Source organism: Berkeleyomyces rouxiae (genome assembly GCF_048999995.1).
Source record: "Berkeleyomyces rouxiae strain 22BRR77 chromosome Unknown BrBRR77_ptg000001l, whole genome shotgun sequence".
NCBI classification, from domain to species: domain Eukaryota; kingdom Fungi; phylum Ascomycota; class Sordariomycetes; order Microascales; family Ceratocystidaceae; genus Berkeleyomyces; species Berkeleyomyces rouxiae.
In genome coordinates, this window is record NW_027396491.1 from 1,127,440 (window position 1) to 1,144,908 (window position 17,469).

Below are 17,469 nucleotides of genomic sequence, written 5' to 3' on the forward strand. Positions count from 1 at the left end.
GTGTGCAAGGGTTGCCGTAACCCAGGCTGGATTAATCCAGCCGAATAACCGAGGACCATCCACCAAGTTGCTCTTATGATCAAGATTGAACTAATTACAGTTGGGGCAACTGTTGATGGAGCCGATGTGCTGACAACCCAGAGTTATAATTTATGCGTGCATAGGGCTTGTTATGCCAAGGCGGCCTGGATATCAATGGAGATCTCATCAACACCGGTGACCCTTACGCCGACACTTCACATTGTTTGGGTAATCAAAACACATTGACTTTGCAATGTGATGGTGATGCGTTGATATTCCAATCGCAACCTCAGTTGCTTGACCATATACAACTACAAATAATCGTAAAGAAACGTATGCAGATGGGCAGATTAGTTGTCAATTTACCGAGCTCTTATCACCTGCTCTCATGTATAATGTTTCAAATATTTCCACCCGTTGGGAAAATGTTGGACACAAGTGTTCCCCGCGATTGCATATTGGCACAGTATACCTGGTGTCACATACATGAGCAAGTTATGATCTAATATCCTTCTCGGTCTTGGTCCTGGGTCCAAGAGTACAAGTATAAGAAACCACTGGTGCCGCTCTTGAGGGCAGAGAGAAGCGGCGCGCTGCTCAACCTTCCCGTGTGATCGATGAATGCCTTGTTGCTATTCTGCTGCCGTACCAGAACCCCATGACACCGATTTTTACCGGATAAAAACTCGCCCAAAAGCCGGATACCACATTGCAAGCGCGACGCACGACATCGGCCTTCTTTTTCATCGCTGCCAGCCAGCTCGCCGACCTCAGAATACAGCATGCTCTTCTTCGAGCCATCAGCCCCAAGCCGCGATTCTGTCTTGTCTTCCCCACCATGACTAAGCACGGCCGTTATAGAGTTGTGCTGCAGCAGCCAATGCGAGAGACCCTAGCAATTAAACAAACCGCAGTGCTCTGATTCGCTGAATACCCTGGCGAGTAATTTTTTTTGGGTTCCGCTTTTGCAGTGAAAAAATAGCACAAGCATGCATTGGCCACAGCATTCGATAGAGCAAAAAGGGAAAGCGTGAAAGCGGAACCTGCCTGTGGGTGGATGTGGTGCCTTCTCTTCCCTGAAGCCGAAATTTCTCCCTGAAAAAACAGGCGATTATTTTACAAACAGTCTTTCAATACTGAGCGAGAAGCCCGCAGCACCCATAACACAGCAATCTTCCTCCGAGTCCATCTCTGACCCGTTATCCCGTCTCAACGTCACCGTCATCCACCAGCCCGTCGAGCCCTCCGTCTTTCCGTCTCTTCGCCCTTGACCCTCCCACACAATGTCTGCCTCTCTGTTCCGCCTTGCTGCCCGCCGGACCGTGTTCCGTGCTGCTGTCCGCCAGCCCATTGCCGCCCGTGTTGCTGTGCCTGCTCCCGCCGTGAGCTTCAGCACTGGCTCCGCCATGCGCTCCTCGGCCCACGATGAGGAGACTTTTGAGGAGTTTACTGCTCGGTGAGTCTTTCCTCCCACGATAGCCCGACTCTGCCTGCGATTCCCCCGCCTGAAGCCTCTGCCGCCTCCGCCGCCTCCGCTTCCGCCTCGACCCATGATGCCCATTCATAGTCCATTCATCCGATCTGGTGCTCCATGCGGTCCACTACAATGGGATTGTGGTACGATAATTTACCCCAAAGGCTCGCCCGTTGGAGTACATTGTCAACCAACGTCCTAGTCTCGAAGCTTCTTATCATCATCGCCAGGCTTAGGTCAGCTGTTCGCCAATTTAGACTAGTGTGCTAACAATCTCTTCATCGTAGCTACGAGAAGGAGTTCGACGCCGTCCAGGACGTTTTCGAGCTGCAGGTGAGTCCTTACGATCTTTCTCTCGTCCCGGCGCCCAATGCCTTGCTCTAAACCTTTACGGCCTGCCTCTCTATTCCCTGTTCCGGAATCATCCGCTATCCTAATAATCACAATACTGCGACTGAGTGATCTACATGACATCACACCCACTCCAACATATTTGGACTATACACAAAAATCCATATAGTATAGAATCAAACTCTAACATTGCCCGACTTTTAGCGCAACCTGAACAACGCCTTCGCTTACGATCTCGTCCCCGCTCCTTCCGTCGTCATTTCTGCGTTGAAAGCCGCTCGCCGTGTTGATGACTACGCCACCGCCGTCCGGGTTTTCGAGGGTAAGCATCTCACAAAGATATGATTGTTATAAGCTTCATGTATATGCGCATAACGCTTTCTGGGCCTTGTACCCGATCATCACCCTGGACCACAAGCCCCATGCGATCTGCCCTGCTAACATAAAGAAACAGCCATCAAGGCCAAGGTTGAGAACCAGGGCCAGTACGACTCTTACCTGACTGAGCTGAAGCCCATCCGCGAGGAGCTTGGCATTCACCTCAAGGAGGACCTGTACCCCGAGACTAACTAAATGCTTCATTCCTATTACCTGACCTCGATACCGACTTACACATGACCCGATTCAAATTTGCTTCGATACGACTCGGAAGGCTTTGGATTACACTTGAATGGACACTTGGACGCCACCGTGCCTGCGATATACGATCGGTGTCTCTCATTTCTGATTTTGCAACCTGACTTCGTCACATATATCCCCCCGCCTTGGTCTATCACTACCACGGTTTACTATATCAAAACTTCTTGATATGTACCAGACTCTACCTTATTAGAACTATTTTTATCTCCCCTACTATGATGACAGGCGCAACCTTTCCAGAAAACAACAAATAAAATGATACCAAGAGAGATGACGACGATATTTTGCACAACACACCAGACGCCACGATCTTGTGCAGGTTAGCCATACTGTCTCACCCAGACCGTGGATCGAGAGTAAAGAGGAAGACATGAGTCTTGTGTACGCAACTCTACAATAACGTGCCTTTGTGACTCAGAGTCACCCACATTTGCAATATTTCGCAGATGCACGTCTGTTTCGAGGCAACAGGAGAAGGAATTGAAAGCTTTTGGTATGCAAGAAAGGTGGCAGGAGAAAATGTGAGTTTAAGTGTATAATATTGGTGCGGGCGCAAAACAGCCTACATCTGGATTTATTTGAGTTGAGTAGAATATTGAATAAGAGTTAAACTACCATTTGCAAAGTTGGGACACGCACACTGTAATCGCACATTGAAGAGCTTGTGGGAGGTATTGAGAGGAGAGAGAATCTCTTTTGATCTTCTGTCCCTAGAATGACTGTAATTAAATGGGTAGGCCTCGTCGCTGCAACATGGGAAATACTGATGTAAATGAATGGATGAACAGATTGGCACTAGCCACGACCAGAGACAAAGAGAGGGAAGAAAAAGAAGAAGAAAGCAGAACGAGCAAAACACAAAAACCCAAAAAAGAAAAGTGACATAAAAATGCGTGAAGCTGCAATTTCCAACTGCCCTTCACTCCATGTACGCAATGCTGGAAAGGAAAGCGAGGTTGTATATATGGAGACTGATGTATGTAATAGTCTTGTTTCCGTCAACTAAGAGATCATGAACCGAGAGGCCGAATAAAGATAGAAAGGTGTGCGTCTTCTTGGCAAGATATCAGTCTTTCAGATGGCCCCATCGTCCATTCCCGGTCTGCTGTGAATTGAAATACTGCATATTTGCGCCGCCGCTGCCTGCACCACCGCCGCTACCTGAACAGCCATCGAGCGTAGCCGGGCTAGTACCGCGACTAGAGCTGGGCGCGGGGCCACGGAAGCCGGCGGTGCGCGGGCTCATCATGCCGACGCGGGGGCTGCGCGGCGCAGACGACTGGCGGGTCTCGCGGCGGCCGTTTTTGTAGACGCGCAGCTCGTCACGCACGCGCTCGAGGTCTGCTTCGCGCTCGCGCTGGACGGTGCGCGCCTCGTGGAGCATGCGTGTGAGCTGGACTGTCTGCGCTTGTGTGTTGATTTCGTGGATGTGCAGGAGGTTGTCTGAAGCGCAGCGCTGGCTTTCTTGTAGTTGTTGTGTGAGGCTGGTGTTTTCTTTGCGGAGTGTGCTGGCTGCGTTGGAGGCGTCTTGGTAGGCTTGTCTGAAGTAATCCATTTCTGTCGACTGACTGGCGTAGCGTTTCTCTAGAGATGCTGCATTAGCTTCGGCTTCCACGGCACGTTGGGTTGCTTCAACAATAGCGACATTTGAAGCATCGGGAGGAGTAACACTGTTATCTACAGCCAAAGCGGCTGCTTCAGAGCGCTTTTCCTCTTCCCGTGATGCTTGAATCTGGTTTTGGAGACTTTGAAGTTGAGCCTTGAGAGATTCGTTCTCCTTGGATATGGCGTCACGCTCAATATTAGACTTTGCTCGTTCCTCGAGGGCCTCGCGCAGCCGTTTCCCCTCTTGTTCCAACGTCATACTGTATCCAGTAACATGCTTGTTTAATGATTTGACGACATTCCGCAAGTCGGTCACTACCCCGCGTTCCTTGGAGATGGCGAGTTGGTCATCGGCAGCCTGTGGGTTGTAAGTATTTATGACTGGGAATCAAGCATGGATGGTGGTAGGATACCTTTTGACACATGGCTGTTAGTAAACGCCCTGGAACGCTAACTTCATGCCCGTTCCAGGCATTAGCAACATCTAACACATGGAGCCCAAGAATCTTAACAAAGGGTGCTATGGCAGCATGGCGGTCAGCATCTACAAGCAGATTCGAGGGTGGGGGTGCTGAGTCTGATGTTTTGAGTCTCTTGGAAGATTTTATATGGTCATTGATCTGGAGAAAAGAGTTAGCTTTTGCGAGGAGCTAGCAATTCAGATGGACTACCACCTACATGTTTGCGTTTGCGACTACAGGTAGCCTGAGTGTCCGACCCTGTATCAACGTCGGTATTCTCGGAGCTCTGGGGCGACATGTATATGCCTTCTAAAATTTCTTTTGGAAATGGTTGTGAGTCCCATGCGAAATGGGGGTTGGGATCCTTGACCTGCTCAGCAAAGTGAAAGGCGATTTCATGTGGCTTCTCATAATCGGCTAGGCGGGGGTTTCGTATAAGATCCCGTCCTTCAACGAGTCCATAGACCACAGCGTTTTTATGTTCCATTGGATCGCGAGCCTTAGAGATGGAGATGTGTAGATGCTCAATGGAATGTAGCATCATGAGGGTCAGGACAAATGGCTGCTTGCCTGTCGGAAGCGCCTCAATTTGCCGGGCAGTAGCTGAGGACTGGAACATGTAGTCAAAGCCAATGACTACATTGAAGGAGGAAATAGGATCTTTGATCTCAGAATTGTGTAGGGCGAGAACAACAGTCAATGATGAAGTTGATCTAGAGTAGTCCGCTTCGTCGAGCGTTGAGGTTGAGACGGGGATCTTCTCGGCGGAAATAACAGCCTTTAGAAGCTGAAGAAGCTTCTCGGAGCGGACCACGATGAGAATTTCGTTTTCCGTCTCTTTTAGCTCGTGTAAGAATTCCCAGAGAAAGTTGAACTTGGCGTTAGACTCAACAGCATAGTGCTGTATTTCTTTTTCTGACAAATCAGACAAGGATTTTGAAGCGAGTTCATGTGGATAGTCACATAAATCTAACAGAGTTACAAACTCTTCATCGATTTGATGTACGAGAGAGGCGCGAGGTTCTTCGTATTTTTCGTTGAAGAAAATTTTAGAAAATGACTTGTTGTAGGCTTTGAACTTTTCGATAATATCGATGTAGAGGGGACGTTGGTTGGAGGCAAAAGGCAAGGTTATAAGGAATTCACGCTCGCCGTCATAGAGAATATCGCCCTCTAGGGACTGTAGAGACTCAACTGTGCTCTCTTTAACTGGCGGTTGAACTGGCGACGTATTTAGGTGAGGCGATTCTCGGAGGTGGTCTTCAAACGGTACATCAATTGACCTGGAGATGTCGGATGGGGCGATAGTAAGAAGAGAGGGGTTTTGCTGCGGAAGCATCATATTTGCGTTTATGTTTCTAGCCGAGTTGAAATCAAGCACAGAAGGACTCACGGCTCCTGAAATCATGGGAGTGTCACAAGCAGATACCATGGGATTTGAAGGGGCCTCAGACACAATCGAGGAGGGAAGTGCCGGGGGCAAGAGGGTCTCTGAATTTTGCAACAGAGAAAATTGCATAGATAGATCATGGCCGCCTTTCTGTACATCTTCAGATAGTTTTACGCTGCTTTCTATCTCATCCGCCGTGACTATTATTGGACGAGCGGGGTCGTATGGCGTCTGCATATTAAGGAGGTCATCAACTGATGAGAGTGGCATAGAGTCGTCTAGATCCATGATGGCGGATTGTTTTCCTTCAAAAGCACGTGTGCGCTTGACAAGAGGGTGTGAGCCGGGTGATGAGAGTGTTCTTTTGTGGCCGTTCTCAGTGCTGCGTAATGAATGGGTGGAACGAGGTGGCAACTGTCCCATTAGAACGGACGCAGGATTGTCTTGAGGCTTTACTCCCCACTCCGGTACTGTCGGCAACTGCGTTTGTGAGGTAGGATCGTATGGTGTGTCAGTGATGTGATCAATACCAAGAGACTTGATTGGAGAGCGGAATGTCGCGAGTAGACCTATTGAGTCTCCACTCCCAGATTGAAACCGGGGTGCAATCTGGGACAAAAATACGTAGTTCTGTGGCGTTTGGCTTTCTCGTGGGAGTTCAGGAAGTGAAGTTGCTGGGGCTATGGAGCGCGAAGCCGGAGACTTATCCTGTTGAGCAGGGTGCTGGCTAACAGATAGAGAGAATGGCGAGTGGGTAGAGGGCTGGGTTTGCCCAAGGGCCACCTGGCTAGTAGTCTCACAGTACGAAAAGGTAGAGGGACAGAGGCTGTTCGGGTGCTGAGGTTGAGAGTCGGGGAGATCGGTACCCAGAGAGATGTGGGATGGTGACGCGACAAACGGCTCACTCGAGTCCTGTGAGTCAGGGATCTCAATGATGTCTTGATGGTCCTGGTGTATAGACACACGCTGAAAAGGCGGGGGCGCTCTAGACTGAGAAGCTGTGATATCTAGAAACACAGTCTCGTGGGGAGATTCAAGCGTGACGAGCTCCTGGTCCGCAAGTCTTGGTTTTGCAGGCGTGGTGACTGCAGTGGCGGAGATATGGCGGTATGAAGCACCAATAGCTGGAGGTTGCTCGCCAATGGGGGCCTGCAAATTAACAGCAATGGGAGAGACCTGGCGAGAGCCACACGAAACACAGACAGCCGGCTGTTCGGTGAGAACAGGGCCGCGGGTTGCTGTACAGTTTAAGGGCGCGAAACGATCGGTTCCCCCCTGGCGCTGCGGTCTGCGACTGTGAGGACGGAATGGGGAGTCGCCGGAGCTTACGGAGTCCCGAGAAGAGCGGCTGGCAGAGCGAGTGCGTTGGGCGTCCGTGGAGGGAGTCTTGTTGCGACTCTGTCTGCGGCGCTCGTTCTGATTGCGAGTGCGGCGGCTTTGCTTGTGTTTCTGTTTCTGCTTCTGTTTCTTATGAAGAGCCCACTCCTGGAGGGCAGCGGAAGTAACTTCTGAGGTGGGTTTCTAGACAGTGTGGAATCAGTAGGCAAATCAGAGCCGCAATATGTCAATGTCTGCGATTCAAGGTTGGGCTAGTGGTGTTGCGCTTCCTAAAAGGGCTCGTCTCAGCCTTGCGCAGCGCATCATCGACGGCGCTGTCAAGTGCAAAGCCAGGGTCCGGTCCTTTGGGATCTGGGATGCGACAGGCTAGTTGTGAGGGGTTGCAATTTAGCCAAGCGGGTGGCCACTTAACTTACCCACTCTGGATCATATGTCTGGCCCGTAACGGGATGAGGCGCCCAGTCGACTTTGTATTCTCGGCGGCCAGATCTCTGGCGTTGGTCAAGAATGCATGAGATTTCCCACCATTCGTCTTGGGATTCCGACTGGGACTGGGACTGAAGCTGCGATGGTGAGGGCGATGGAGATGTTGGAGGAGGTGGTGGCGGTGGTTGCGACTGCGGCGGCTGCGACTCCGGTCCCGGCGGCGATGTCAAATAAGACCCCTGAGACGATTGCGAAGCCCGCTGAAAGCTATCGGGCGCCGTGTGGAAGCTGTCGGGGGCTGTTCTGGCCGGCGATTCCAAAGGCGGCATAGATAATGCGAATGCGGCTGCTTTGGGTTTGGGAGAGGACAGGGAACTTCTGGGTTCTGGAAGTAAACTACAGCAATGGGCCTTTCAAAAAGAGAGAGGCCAGATTAAGCAATCAGTGCCCTAGGAAGACTTGGGCAGAATCTATAGGATTAGTTGTGATTATGCCATTAGGTGTCTATACCGGCACACGCGAGGCTGACGCTGTTGTCCTAAACCGGCATTTACACAGCGTTTGCACGGACAAACGCGCACAAGGCTGAGAGACCCACTTGTGCCACCACTCGTGGGCACGTGATCGCGCCTGGAGCCCGTTGTTGCGCAGCTGGCTGGGGCTTCTTTTGGAGTCGCAGACCAAGGCCCGCTGCCATCTTGGTGGCCAGGGAAGGATTAGTTACATGTTATCTTTGCGCCAGCGTTTTTGTGAGTCTGCATCTCTCCGTTTCGCGCTGCCTGAAGTTCCCGGTTCGGCTTTTACATTCATCGCCTTGACCTTCTTGTCTTTCGATCTGTCGCCAGCCCTACCCCTACCAAAGGCCGCACGCACCGCGATTAGGGCGTCATCGGAATATCTCCCGAAACATCAGTACCACGCACTACATACGGCACACTCAGGACCTTGCTCCTGAGCCTAGCCGTCGGCTGCGCTTGTCGCTTTGCTCTTTGCTGCACAGCCTACACTGCGTTGAGCCCTATTTGCTGTCCAACTAAAATACGCCAATTATCCGCCAACACACAACCTCCCTCGACTCTCACCCACACAACAACAGCCAAAATCGCAGAGGCCTTTTCGACAAACAATCCAGATCCTTTGCTCCATAATCTGCCTCGACTCTAGCGCACGTCAATCAACCCTTGGGCCACCACCTCACTTCGTGCCTCTCCTCCTTGCGCCTGCTATATACTCGCACGCCCTCGTCATCTCGTGCCGTACTCTCCCGCCAGCAGCTTCCAGCTTCGCCTACGCAAACCTCCAACAATCCTTCGCTCGTCCATGCTGTCATTGCAATGTCCTATCCAGGACATCAGCCTCCTGGACAGGCCCTTCCAGGCCATGATCAACAGCAGTCTGGGCTTACATCGCCCATCTCGCAACCTTATGGCCAGCAACAAATGTACAGCACACCACAGTACCAGCAGCAACAACCGCAGTTCCAGCAGTCCATGTTTGCGCCGCGACCGCCACTACACAATGTGAATACGATGCCAAACCAGTACAACCCTATGTTTCTGGAGATGGAACAGCCCATGCAGCAATTCCAGTATGGCCAGAATTTCGCCCAACGCTACCCACCAACCCGGCCACCGCCGGCCGCGCCCCATGCTGCTCTTCCCCCGGCTCCGACATTCGACAACCGGCCTTACGCACAGCAGCCTCAGATGCATGTCAACTCGGGCCATAACGCCATGAATATGGATATGGGCTTAGGCATGGGCATGTATTCTTCCCAGCAGCAGCAACTCCGATACAACACACAGCCATACCAAAACACACAGTCCTACCAAAACCCCATCCCAGTATCACGTCCGCTCCCACCACAATTCTCGTCGCCCTCCCCCCGGACCCAACATCAGCCGTCACCAATATCTCAGTCTCATCCTCAGGTTCGAACTCAGCCCTCACAAAATCAGATGGACTTCCAGTTTGTGACCCCAAACGACATGGTTAACTCAGGTCCTCACATTCATTACAACAACTTCACTGCTGTGTCAGCCTCTGCTTCTCATTCTTATGAATCGCAAACACAGTCACAGTCACAGCCACAGCAGTCGCAACAGCCGAAACAGCCAAAGTACTCGCAACAGCCGAAACCAACTCAAGAACGCGATCAGCCTCGAATATCCATACCACCACCTCCTCCACCCACACATGCTCAGCCAAAAACCCCAGTTCCCTCATACATGCAGACTCCTCCCCAGCATCAAAACCAACAGATCTCGCAACCCATACGAACCAAACCAGCTACTGTCACTGCCCCCATGAATGCGCCTCGCACGCCTTCTGTTGCGTCCCCCACTCTCTCCATTAGATCAAGCATATCAAAAAGATCGCCCTCAGTCTCCATCAGAAGTCGCATAAACGACCCATTGTCACTCTATAGCTGCGTGGCAGAAGAGTGCATAACCACTGCCCATGCAAATATCCTCACTCTAGTGACAGCCACCACCGACGCCCCAATCAGAGACTTCCAAAAATTGATTGCAACAGGTCTGACCTGCCTAGAGGCTACGCTTCAAACCGGTCATTTAGTTCCCCGGCAAGAGGCTCGCGTGCGCATTCGATATGCCCAGGTTCTCTACGAAGATACCGATAATCTCATGGAGGCTGAGATGACCCTATCAAAGGGTCTGACACTTTGCGACCGCCACAGGTTTCTTGACCTCAAATACATAATGCAGTACTTGCTGCTGAAGATACTGTTCCATAGAAGTTCCAAGGCAGCCATGGTTGCTACAGACAAAAATATTTCCGATGCGATTGCGTAAGCTGAAAAATTCCGTTGTATCTCACGTCCCTAACTAACCAAGCTACAGTACGAGACATCACCAATGGGTCTATGTATTCCGGTTACTGAAAGCATCCTTCTACATGCAGCTGGGTAATCCTGCCGATGTTGCCGCAATTGAAAACTTACGACAACTTGGCATAACTGCCCAAGCGAAGAGTGACTTCACTCTATGCGCTTTTGCCTATCTTCTTGAGGCCCTTGCCCTCTTGAAAACTACCAAGCAGGAGAACATGCACCGGATACAAGAATGTTTAGCTATGGCTACTAAAAATCAGCTCAATCAAGAGCAGCAACTTCTCCAAATCGACGTTCTGATACTCATGGTTGATCTTGCTTGCAGCATGCACAACAAGAAGACGGACATTGTGGAAAGCAAGCTAAAGGCCCTACAAGACCGCATGGACGAAATGCAGAATTCGGGAGAGTGGCATGGTTCTGCTTCGGTTCTCTTTATTCCCATCAAACGACAAGGGTCAACTGCCCATATTAGTGAAGACACAGCGTCTGTCATTAGTCCAGGGCAGCCAAATGGAGAGAGCGATTACATTGCCTTTTCTTTTGTTACGCGCGTGGAGTTGATGGTTTTAATGTAAGCTTTTGCCTATATTGACCTCCACTTGGGGTGGATGCTAACAATTGATACTATAGTATGACATTTAGCGGTGTCGCTGTGGGTTTGCAACCAGCCACTGCGCCTCCCAAATCACTCGAGTTTTGGAAGGAAGCTATGGAAACCCTTGATAGATGTAAGCTCTGGTGCTTCATAGTCCATATTGTATATCCTTGCAACTGTCACTAACGTATAATTTTAGGGGAATCTGATGGTGTAACCCAAACACAACCAGCACCAACAATGCAAGAGGCGCTACGCAGAGCCAACTGGCGAGCCCATATCCGGTGTTACTTGCTTGTGATTTCTGGCCTTTTTGCAGCCACTCACAGCCGTTGGTTTCCAGTAAAGGAATCGATAAAACGTCTGGAAACACTGATTTCCCCAAGCGGTGATTCTGTTGTGGATCTTATGGCCCTTTACTTGAAGGGTATTTACCTACAGGGGACTGGCGATCTTGAAGAAGCCCTCAAGACTTTTAGCGACACCAGATATCAAGTCACCGCCACTGGAGGAACGAGGTCGACCAAAATGGACATATCTATTCTCGCTACTCTAAACCGCATTTGGATTCTGCAGCATCCAAGCTATACTTACAACGAAGATGCTGCGAATCTTCTGGGGTCTCTAGCACCCATATGTGAAGATCACCCAGACCCCGAGATCCGGACAGTGTACAACCTAGTTGTAGCTACAATTGCCACGGACCCGCCGCAGTCGCTCAACCAGATAAAAACTAGCATGCATGCATCTATCGGCGGGTCAAAAATGACACACAACAAACATTGTCTTGCCATCGCTCTCAACGTCATGAGAAGTAAACTCTTTGAGCATGTCATGGGCGAGCAAGCCTTGAAGAGTGCCAAGGCAGCTGCTGCCCAAGCCAAGCGCGGCGGAAATCTGCTGTGGGTTAGTGTCGCCGAGGGCATGTTGGCGCAGTCTCATGAGGTCATGGGACAACAGAAGGAGGCCTCGGCAGCAAGAGAACTGGCGGCCAATCATGCCAGTAAGGCATTGGGTAACTGAGGTGTGCCCATGTATCACTTAATAAGGCCAAGATATCACTGCAGGTCGTATTTTCTTTTTCATTTTGTTTTACTTTTTCATGGGCTGAACGCATTCTTTTGTTCCTTGTAGCGAGTTAGTTGTCTCCCCCTATGTAATAGAGAGCGGGTTAGTGGCCTGCGAATGGGATGGTTGTTTTAGGGTATGAGGGTGTTTGGGCGATTGTGGTTTTTAAAGAACGATTTCATTTTCACCGCCAAATTTTAGAGATAATGAGTGATGACTTTTCCTACAGCTCATGCATCATGGCTACCCTGGGTACTATCGGAACGCGAGGGCAGCATGTAGAATGCAATGGCTCTGTTAGGAGGCTGTATCTCCTGACGTCGGAAGGGGCTTGCTTTAGACCTTCTGCGTGTATTATCATTAGCGTAGCTTTCGAATGAGTGGCAGAGATGGCCATGTAGATTGAGAAAGAAGTGATTGATGTGAATAACATTCGACATACATAGTCAATCTATTTTGTTTCAATAGCCTGAAGTTGAAAGTGGAGCGCAAGTGACCAGGTTACACATGAAAGAAGAGCCCGCCTACCATGGATGACTAAGAATACCTTGTTCCCAAATTTGTTGTTGCAAGTAGAGTCCACCACAGTTTCTTTCTCCCTGTTGTCGAGTGTCCTGAATCGTCAAGTGATGTCTCTATTTAGGTGGTGATAAGTGTGCCGATGGGGTCTGGACTTTATTATCAAAGCCGCTCTTTCCTGGGCTATCTGAGTCTTGGCTGCAACATACGTTTAAACCTGTGCATTGGGATATACAATATCTGGCGCCCTACGTCCGTTGCCAGAGCTGATGAAAACATTGGTGTATGAAATTTATATGGTATCATCCAGTTCCATGCTAAGCAGAGTCGAGCCACTGTCCTGGGGAATATATCTAGCTTTGGTCTGCACTGCACCTTTAGTGAAAAAAACGGGCACTTTTTTTTTTCAATCTTGTGAAGAATGACTAAGCAGACTACTTTAAGCCTGGTTACACCAAAGCCTTGCAGGTGGAGCAATTAATCTTTTTTCTTGACCAAAAACTGGGTGCCGCAAAAAAAAAAGTCTTGATGTGATTGATAGCCATCGACACACAAATCTGCCAGCAACAATCAAGTTTGTGTTTTTGCACCTAAACGACAATTATTTGGGTGACCCAAGATATCATCTTTTCGAGTGTTGGTAGTGGTACTTCACTATTATCTCTATATCTTTTGATCAACCCAGTATTACTCGTCAATCGCCGCAGAATTCTTTTTTTACTTCCTGGTCTCTACGTTGTGCCTCAGACTGTCCAACCCAGAGTGCAACCAAGGAGGCTTTCATCCTTCCAGGGAAACATAACTCGCGATGCTTCGCCACATTGTGCCAGTCCTCCGAAAGGGCTGTTTGGCGACTTCGCACAGCCTCCAGCAATCGCTGAGCCTCGCATCCATCCAAACGTCGCCGTCACTCTACAGATCCGCAGCACATACCCGCCGCACACTGCACGTGCAATCGCCGCTACACCAGATTCACGGCCCAGACGATATAACCGACCCTTCATTTGAGAGAATAGACACTGAGAGCGTGTCGGAAACTTTGTTCGATGGCGAGGTCATCCAGCCGTCCGACGCATTTGTCGAGCATGCCACCGAGGACGACCTGTCCATAGTCCGTGAGGTAATCTCTTCCAGCACACCCGGGTCAAACAATGCAAAGAAAAGTGGAAAGAGCAGCTCGCCTAAGACCATAGATGCCGCGGCAGCAAAGAAACCATTAAATTCCAAGGCCAGAAGGAAACTAAGACGCAAGTCCGAGAGCACATCAGCAAAGTCCTCGGGTGTTGGCTCAATAGCACATGCCTTGGGGTCTTCCACACTCGCGGAAAGAATGGCAGCGTCGGTTTCGGGGTCTAGACCAACTGAAACTACCCAGTCTGACGCGAACATTGACACGGCTGAGATAGAATATTCCCCTGGCTCAAAAAGTCTATCAGATACACACTCAACCACAGCTGAGGCTGATTCTCTCAAGGAGGGCGCTGCCGAGGTCCTCAAGAAAATTCCCGAGGTTAAAGATATCCTGACCAAGTCTCTGAAGAAAAAGGACAAGAAAAAGAGGTCTGCTGCCGCGAAGAATGCCGGCACGACCGCCGAAGCTCTCGAAGGAAAGGCCGAGGAGGAGGTGACCGATGAAAAAACAGAGGACAAGACCCCACAGCAGGGCAAGAAAAGAAAGGAGAAGAGAAAGGCGGCTGCCAAAAAAAAGGGAGCCAAGAGTGAAGCGACCGAAGAGAAAGTTGAAATCAAGACCATAAACCCCCGCAATCTTGAGTTTACTCAGGTGGAGCAAGGCGAGGAAGTCGCTAAGCTGTGCCATGGTCTGGAACGTGTGCTATTCAACCCCGGCGTCTACCATCTTCAGGACCCCCGCTCTGGCGTGTTCAACTTTGATCCTTCTCTGGCCAAGATCATGCCCGTCAACGAGTTCGATTTCCGCGCCCTCAAGGAATATGTGACGTCTTCCAAGGATACCAATCTTGCTAGCAAGGCCAAAGCCTTCTCCAAAAAGTACAGTGGCTCTACTTCTAGCATGACGTCTTCCATATCACAATTTCACTTCCTGCTCTCAGCTTGGAGACCGATTACTGCTTCGAACATGTCTCGCGACTTCAAGGCTGAGCCCCTCACTTATACGCGGATCACGCGCGCGCCCTCTGCTTCCTTCTTGCACTACAATGATGGAACCTACGCCATGGATGCCGACAAGGGCTTCGATAGCCCCAATATTCTCAGCATGCTGGGTAAATCAATGGAGAAGCTTCTTACTTTGGAACCCAAAGATTTTGACCGATACCACCGCTCGCGATCATCTGAAATTAGCGAAGAGGAGCGGAATGCCGAGGAAGCCTTCAGTTTTGCTACCATGGGTGACTTCATAGTCCGTTCTCAGCTAGACGCCAACGATAAAAGACTGCCTGGTGTCGGAAACTTTGACTTGAAGACCCGCGCTGTGGTGTCTATCCGCATGGATATGCAAAACTTCAAAGATGCCTGTGGCTATGAGATCAAGGGCCGTTATGGCAACTGGGAGTCCTTTGAGAAGGAGTACTTTGACATGATCCGTTCTGCATTCCTCAAGTACTCGCTCCAGGTCCGCATGGGTCTGATGGACGGAATCTTTGTAGCTTATCACAACACCAACCGCATTTTTGGCTTCCAGTACATTTCACTCAACGAGATGGATCTTGCTATACATGGCACCGAGGACACAACCCTGGGTGATTACGAATTCAAGCTTAGCATGAAGTTGTTGAACGAGATGCTCAACATTGTTACCGAAAAGTACCCCAAGCAATCTCTACGTCTACACATCGAGACTCGCCCTACCACGCCGCCGTTGATGTATTTCTTCGCCGAGCCTGTTACCAAGGAGGCAATCGACGAAGTCCAAAACGCCAACAAGGAGGAGATCATACGCTTTGAGAACGAGATGATGGCCTACGAGGATGAGCTACCGGCGGCCGAGGAGGAAGGCACCGCGGTAGCTGCCGAGGCCGAAGTTGAGGCTGAAGTTGAGGCCGAGGCCGAAACTGAAGCCACAGAGACTGCTGCACAGGAAGTCGAGGACGATGAGGGTGCGTGGTCAAGCCAGACTGTCTGGAGCGAGATGACTAGCAAGGCTGAGGAGGCCGTCGAAAGCGATGAGCTGGGTCTGCCCTATGTTCGCCGTGCTATTCAGATTGCGCTTCGTCAGAGCGGTCTGCTTCAGAATGACGCTACCGGTCAGCAGGGCCGCGAGTATGTCCAGGATCTCCTTGAAACTCTCACCGGCACCCAGGGCGAAGCCGAGGTTGATGACGTTGAAGCCACAGAGGAGAGTGGTGTTGATGAGTCTACATCTGAGCAACCGATTATTGAGGAAACGCCTGTTGAGGAAGAGGAGGACACTGCTCAAGAATTTTTAGAAGAGAAGGTATCAGAACCTACTGAGAAGTCTGAAGACGCCGCTGTTCAGGAGGCCATGGAGGCTGAAGAAGCTGCCGATTACTCTCGTCCTGAGCATCCTGGCCAGTCAAGTCTGAAGGATCTGATTCGTCACTTGGCTGAGCAGGCTGATGAGTACCAACCCCCGAGCGAGAGCGAAACCACGACCGACCCTCCGAACAAGCTGCGCGACTTTGAGCGCATTCTATCCGAGCTAGTCGCCAAGAACCGTACATCCGAGTCTAAGGGCGCCACCGAGGCTGCCGCTGCCTCGAGCGAAGCTGCCAACACCGAGGCCGGGGAAGTGCCCGCCGAAGACAGAGGTGAACTCACTGGCCTGATCCTAACCATCAAGAACAAGGTCAACGGCAAATACGCCACGCGCCCTACTAGCTTCACCAATAAGTCTAGCTGGGTTCTTGAGTACAACATCCAGGAGATGGACAAGGATCGCGCCTGGCGCCTATACGACCAGGTCAAGGAGCGTCGCAAGAAGACACTGCAGAAGGGTGACACCATGGCTGAGACCGACACCGAGTACGCACGCGCCTACACGCGCATGTTGGCGCAGTTTAGCGCTGCAGGCCGGAAGCACCGCAGAAAGATCAACCACGATGCCAAGAACAAGCCGCTGTACTTTTTGAAACCTGAAAACGCCGATGTTGAGCTGAAGTGGAGCGATGTCTTTGGGCGGGCTGTCCAGGCCGAGGCTGAGGCTGAGGTCGAAGAAAAGGAGGACAAGGACTGTGTTCATGAATCGATCAAGGGCATGGACTCGCTGGTGATTGAGCCGGAGGAGGATGTTGTCGAGAGTGAAGATTCCACCAAAGAGAGCAAGTAGAGAGCGGCCTGGTGTTGAGGAGGAGTGCGCTGTTGGTTGTCTGTCTGTTTTGTTGTGTTGGAGTGATGAATCATCCCCGCCTGTGGCTTTGTGCCGTGTACCACTATTGTTTTTTTATGTTGTTTTTCTACCACCCCTCTATTGTATCATTATTGTGTCATGTAAAACGGACTGGACTGGGTCAAAAAGTTATATAGACTGGACATATTGAGTTATAGGTTCTTTTTTGATATGGTGACGTTGAGATTGAATGATATTTTGTGTCGACACTAAAATACAAATTCTAGTATTCGATAAGAAGGTTTAACCGTCGTCCTGAATGGAAACTCATGAGGGACCACCAGCCTAAAAATTATGGATAGAGGGACATGACGTCAGACCCTATAGAGAGCCCTAGTTTGTCCCAATGAACCCTAAACAATCACTAGGTTTATTCTAGATCACTTTTCTCAGAACATTGA

General features: G+C 50.4%; 4 protein-coding genes across 4 annotated transcripts; 3 read left to right on the forward strand and 1 right to left on the reverse strand.

The window, feature by feature from the left end:
* Positions 1–1,304: 1,304 nt before the first annotated feature.
* Positions 1,305–2,419, forward strand: BROUX77_000352 (uncharacterized protein; the record flags this gene model as incomplete). The annotated part of the gene is made up of 4 exons (XM_073748178.1): positions 1,305–1,477; positions 1,783–1,828; positions 2,051–2,168; positions 2,301–2,419. 4 exons carry the CDS (start codon positions 1,305–1,307, stop codon positions 2,417–2,419), a joined length of 456 nt encoding a protein of 151 aa, XP_073608589.1.
* Positions 2,420–3,551: 1,132 nt separating this feature from the next.
* BROUX77_000353 (uncharacterized protein) lies at positions 3,552–8,034 on the reverse strand (the record flags this gene model as incomplete). The annotated part of the gene is made up of 4 exons (XM_073748189.1): positions 3,552–4,448; positions 4,504–4,710; positions 4,769–7,462; positions 7,696–8,034. 4 exons carry the CDS (start codon positions 8,032–8,034, stop codon positions 3,552–3,554), a joined length of 4,137 nt encoding a protein of 1,378 aa, XP_073608590.1.
* Positions 8,035–9,039: 1,005 nt separating this feature from the next.
* BROUX77_000354 (uncharacterized protein) lies at positions 9,040–12,177 on the forward strand (the record flags this gene model as incomplete). The annotated part of the gene is made up of 4 exons (XM_073748200.1): positions 9,040–10,514; positions 10,567–11,130; positions 11,190–11,287; positions 11,354–12,177. 4 exons carry the CDS (start codon positions 9,040–9,042, stop codon positions 12,175–12,177), a joined length of 2,961 nt encoding a protein of 986 aa, XP_073608591.1.
* A 1,372-nt stretch (positions 12,178–13,549) lies between these two features.
* On the forward strand, positions 13,550–17,008 carry BROUX77_000355 (uncharacterized protein; the record flags this gene model as incomplete). The annotated part of the gene is made up of 1 exon (XM_073748211.1): positions 13,550–17,008. The coding sequence occupies one exon, from the start codon at positions 13,550–13,552 to the stop codon at positions 17,006–17,008; it is 3,459 nt and encodes a 1,152-aa protein (XP_073608592.1).
* Between the last annotated feature and the right edge of the window lie 461 nt (positions 17,009–17,469).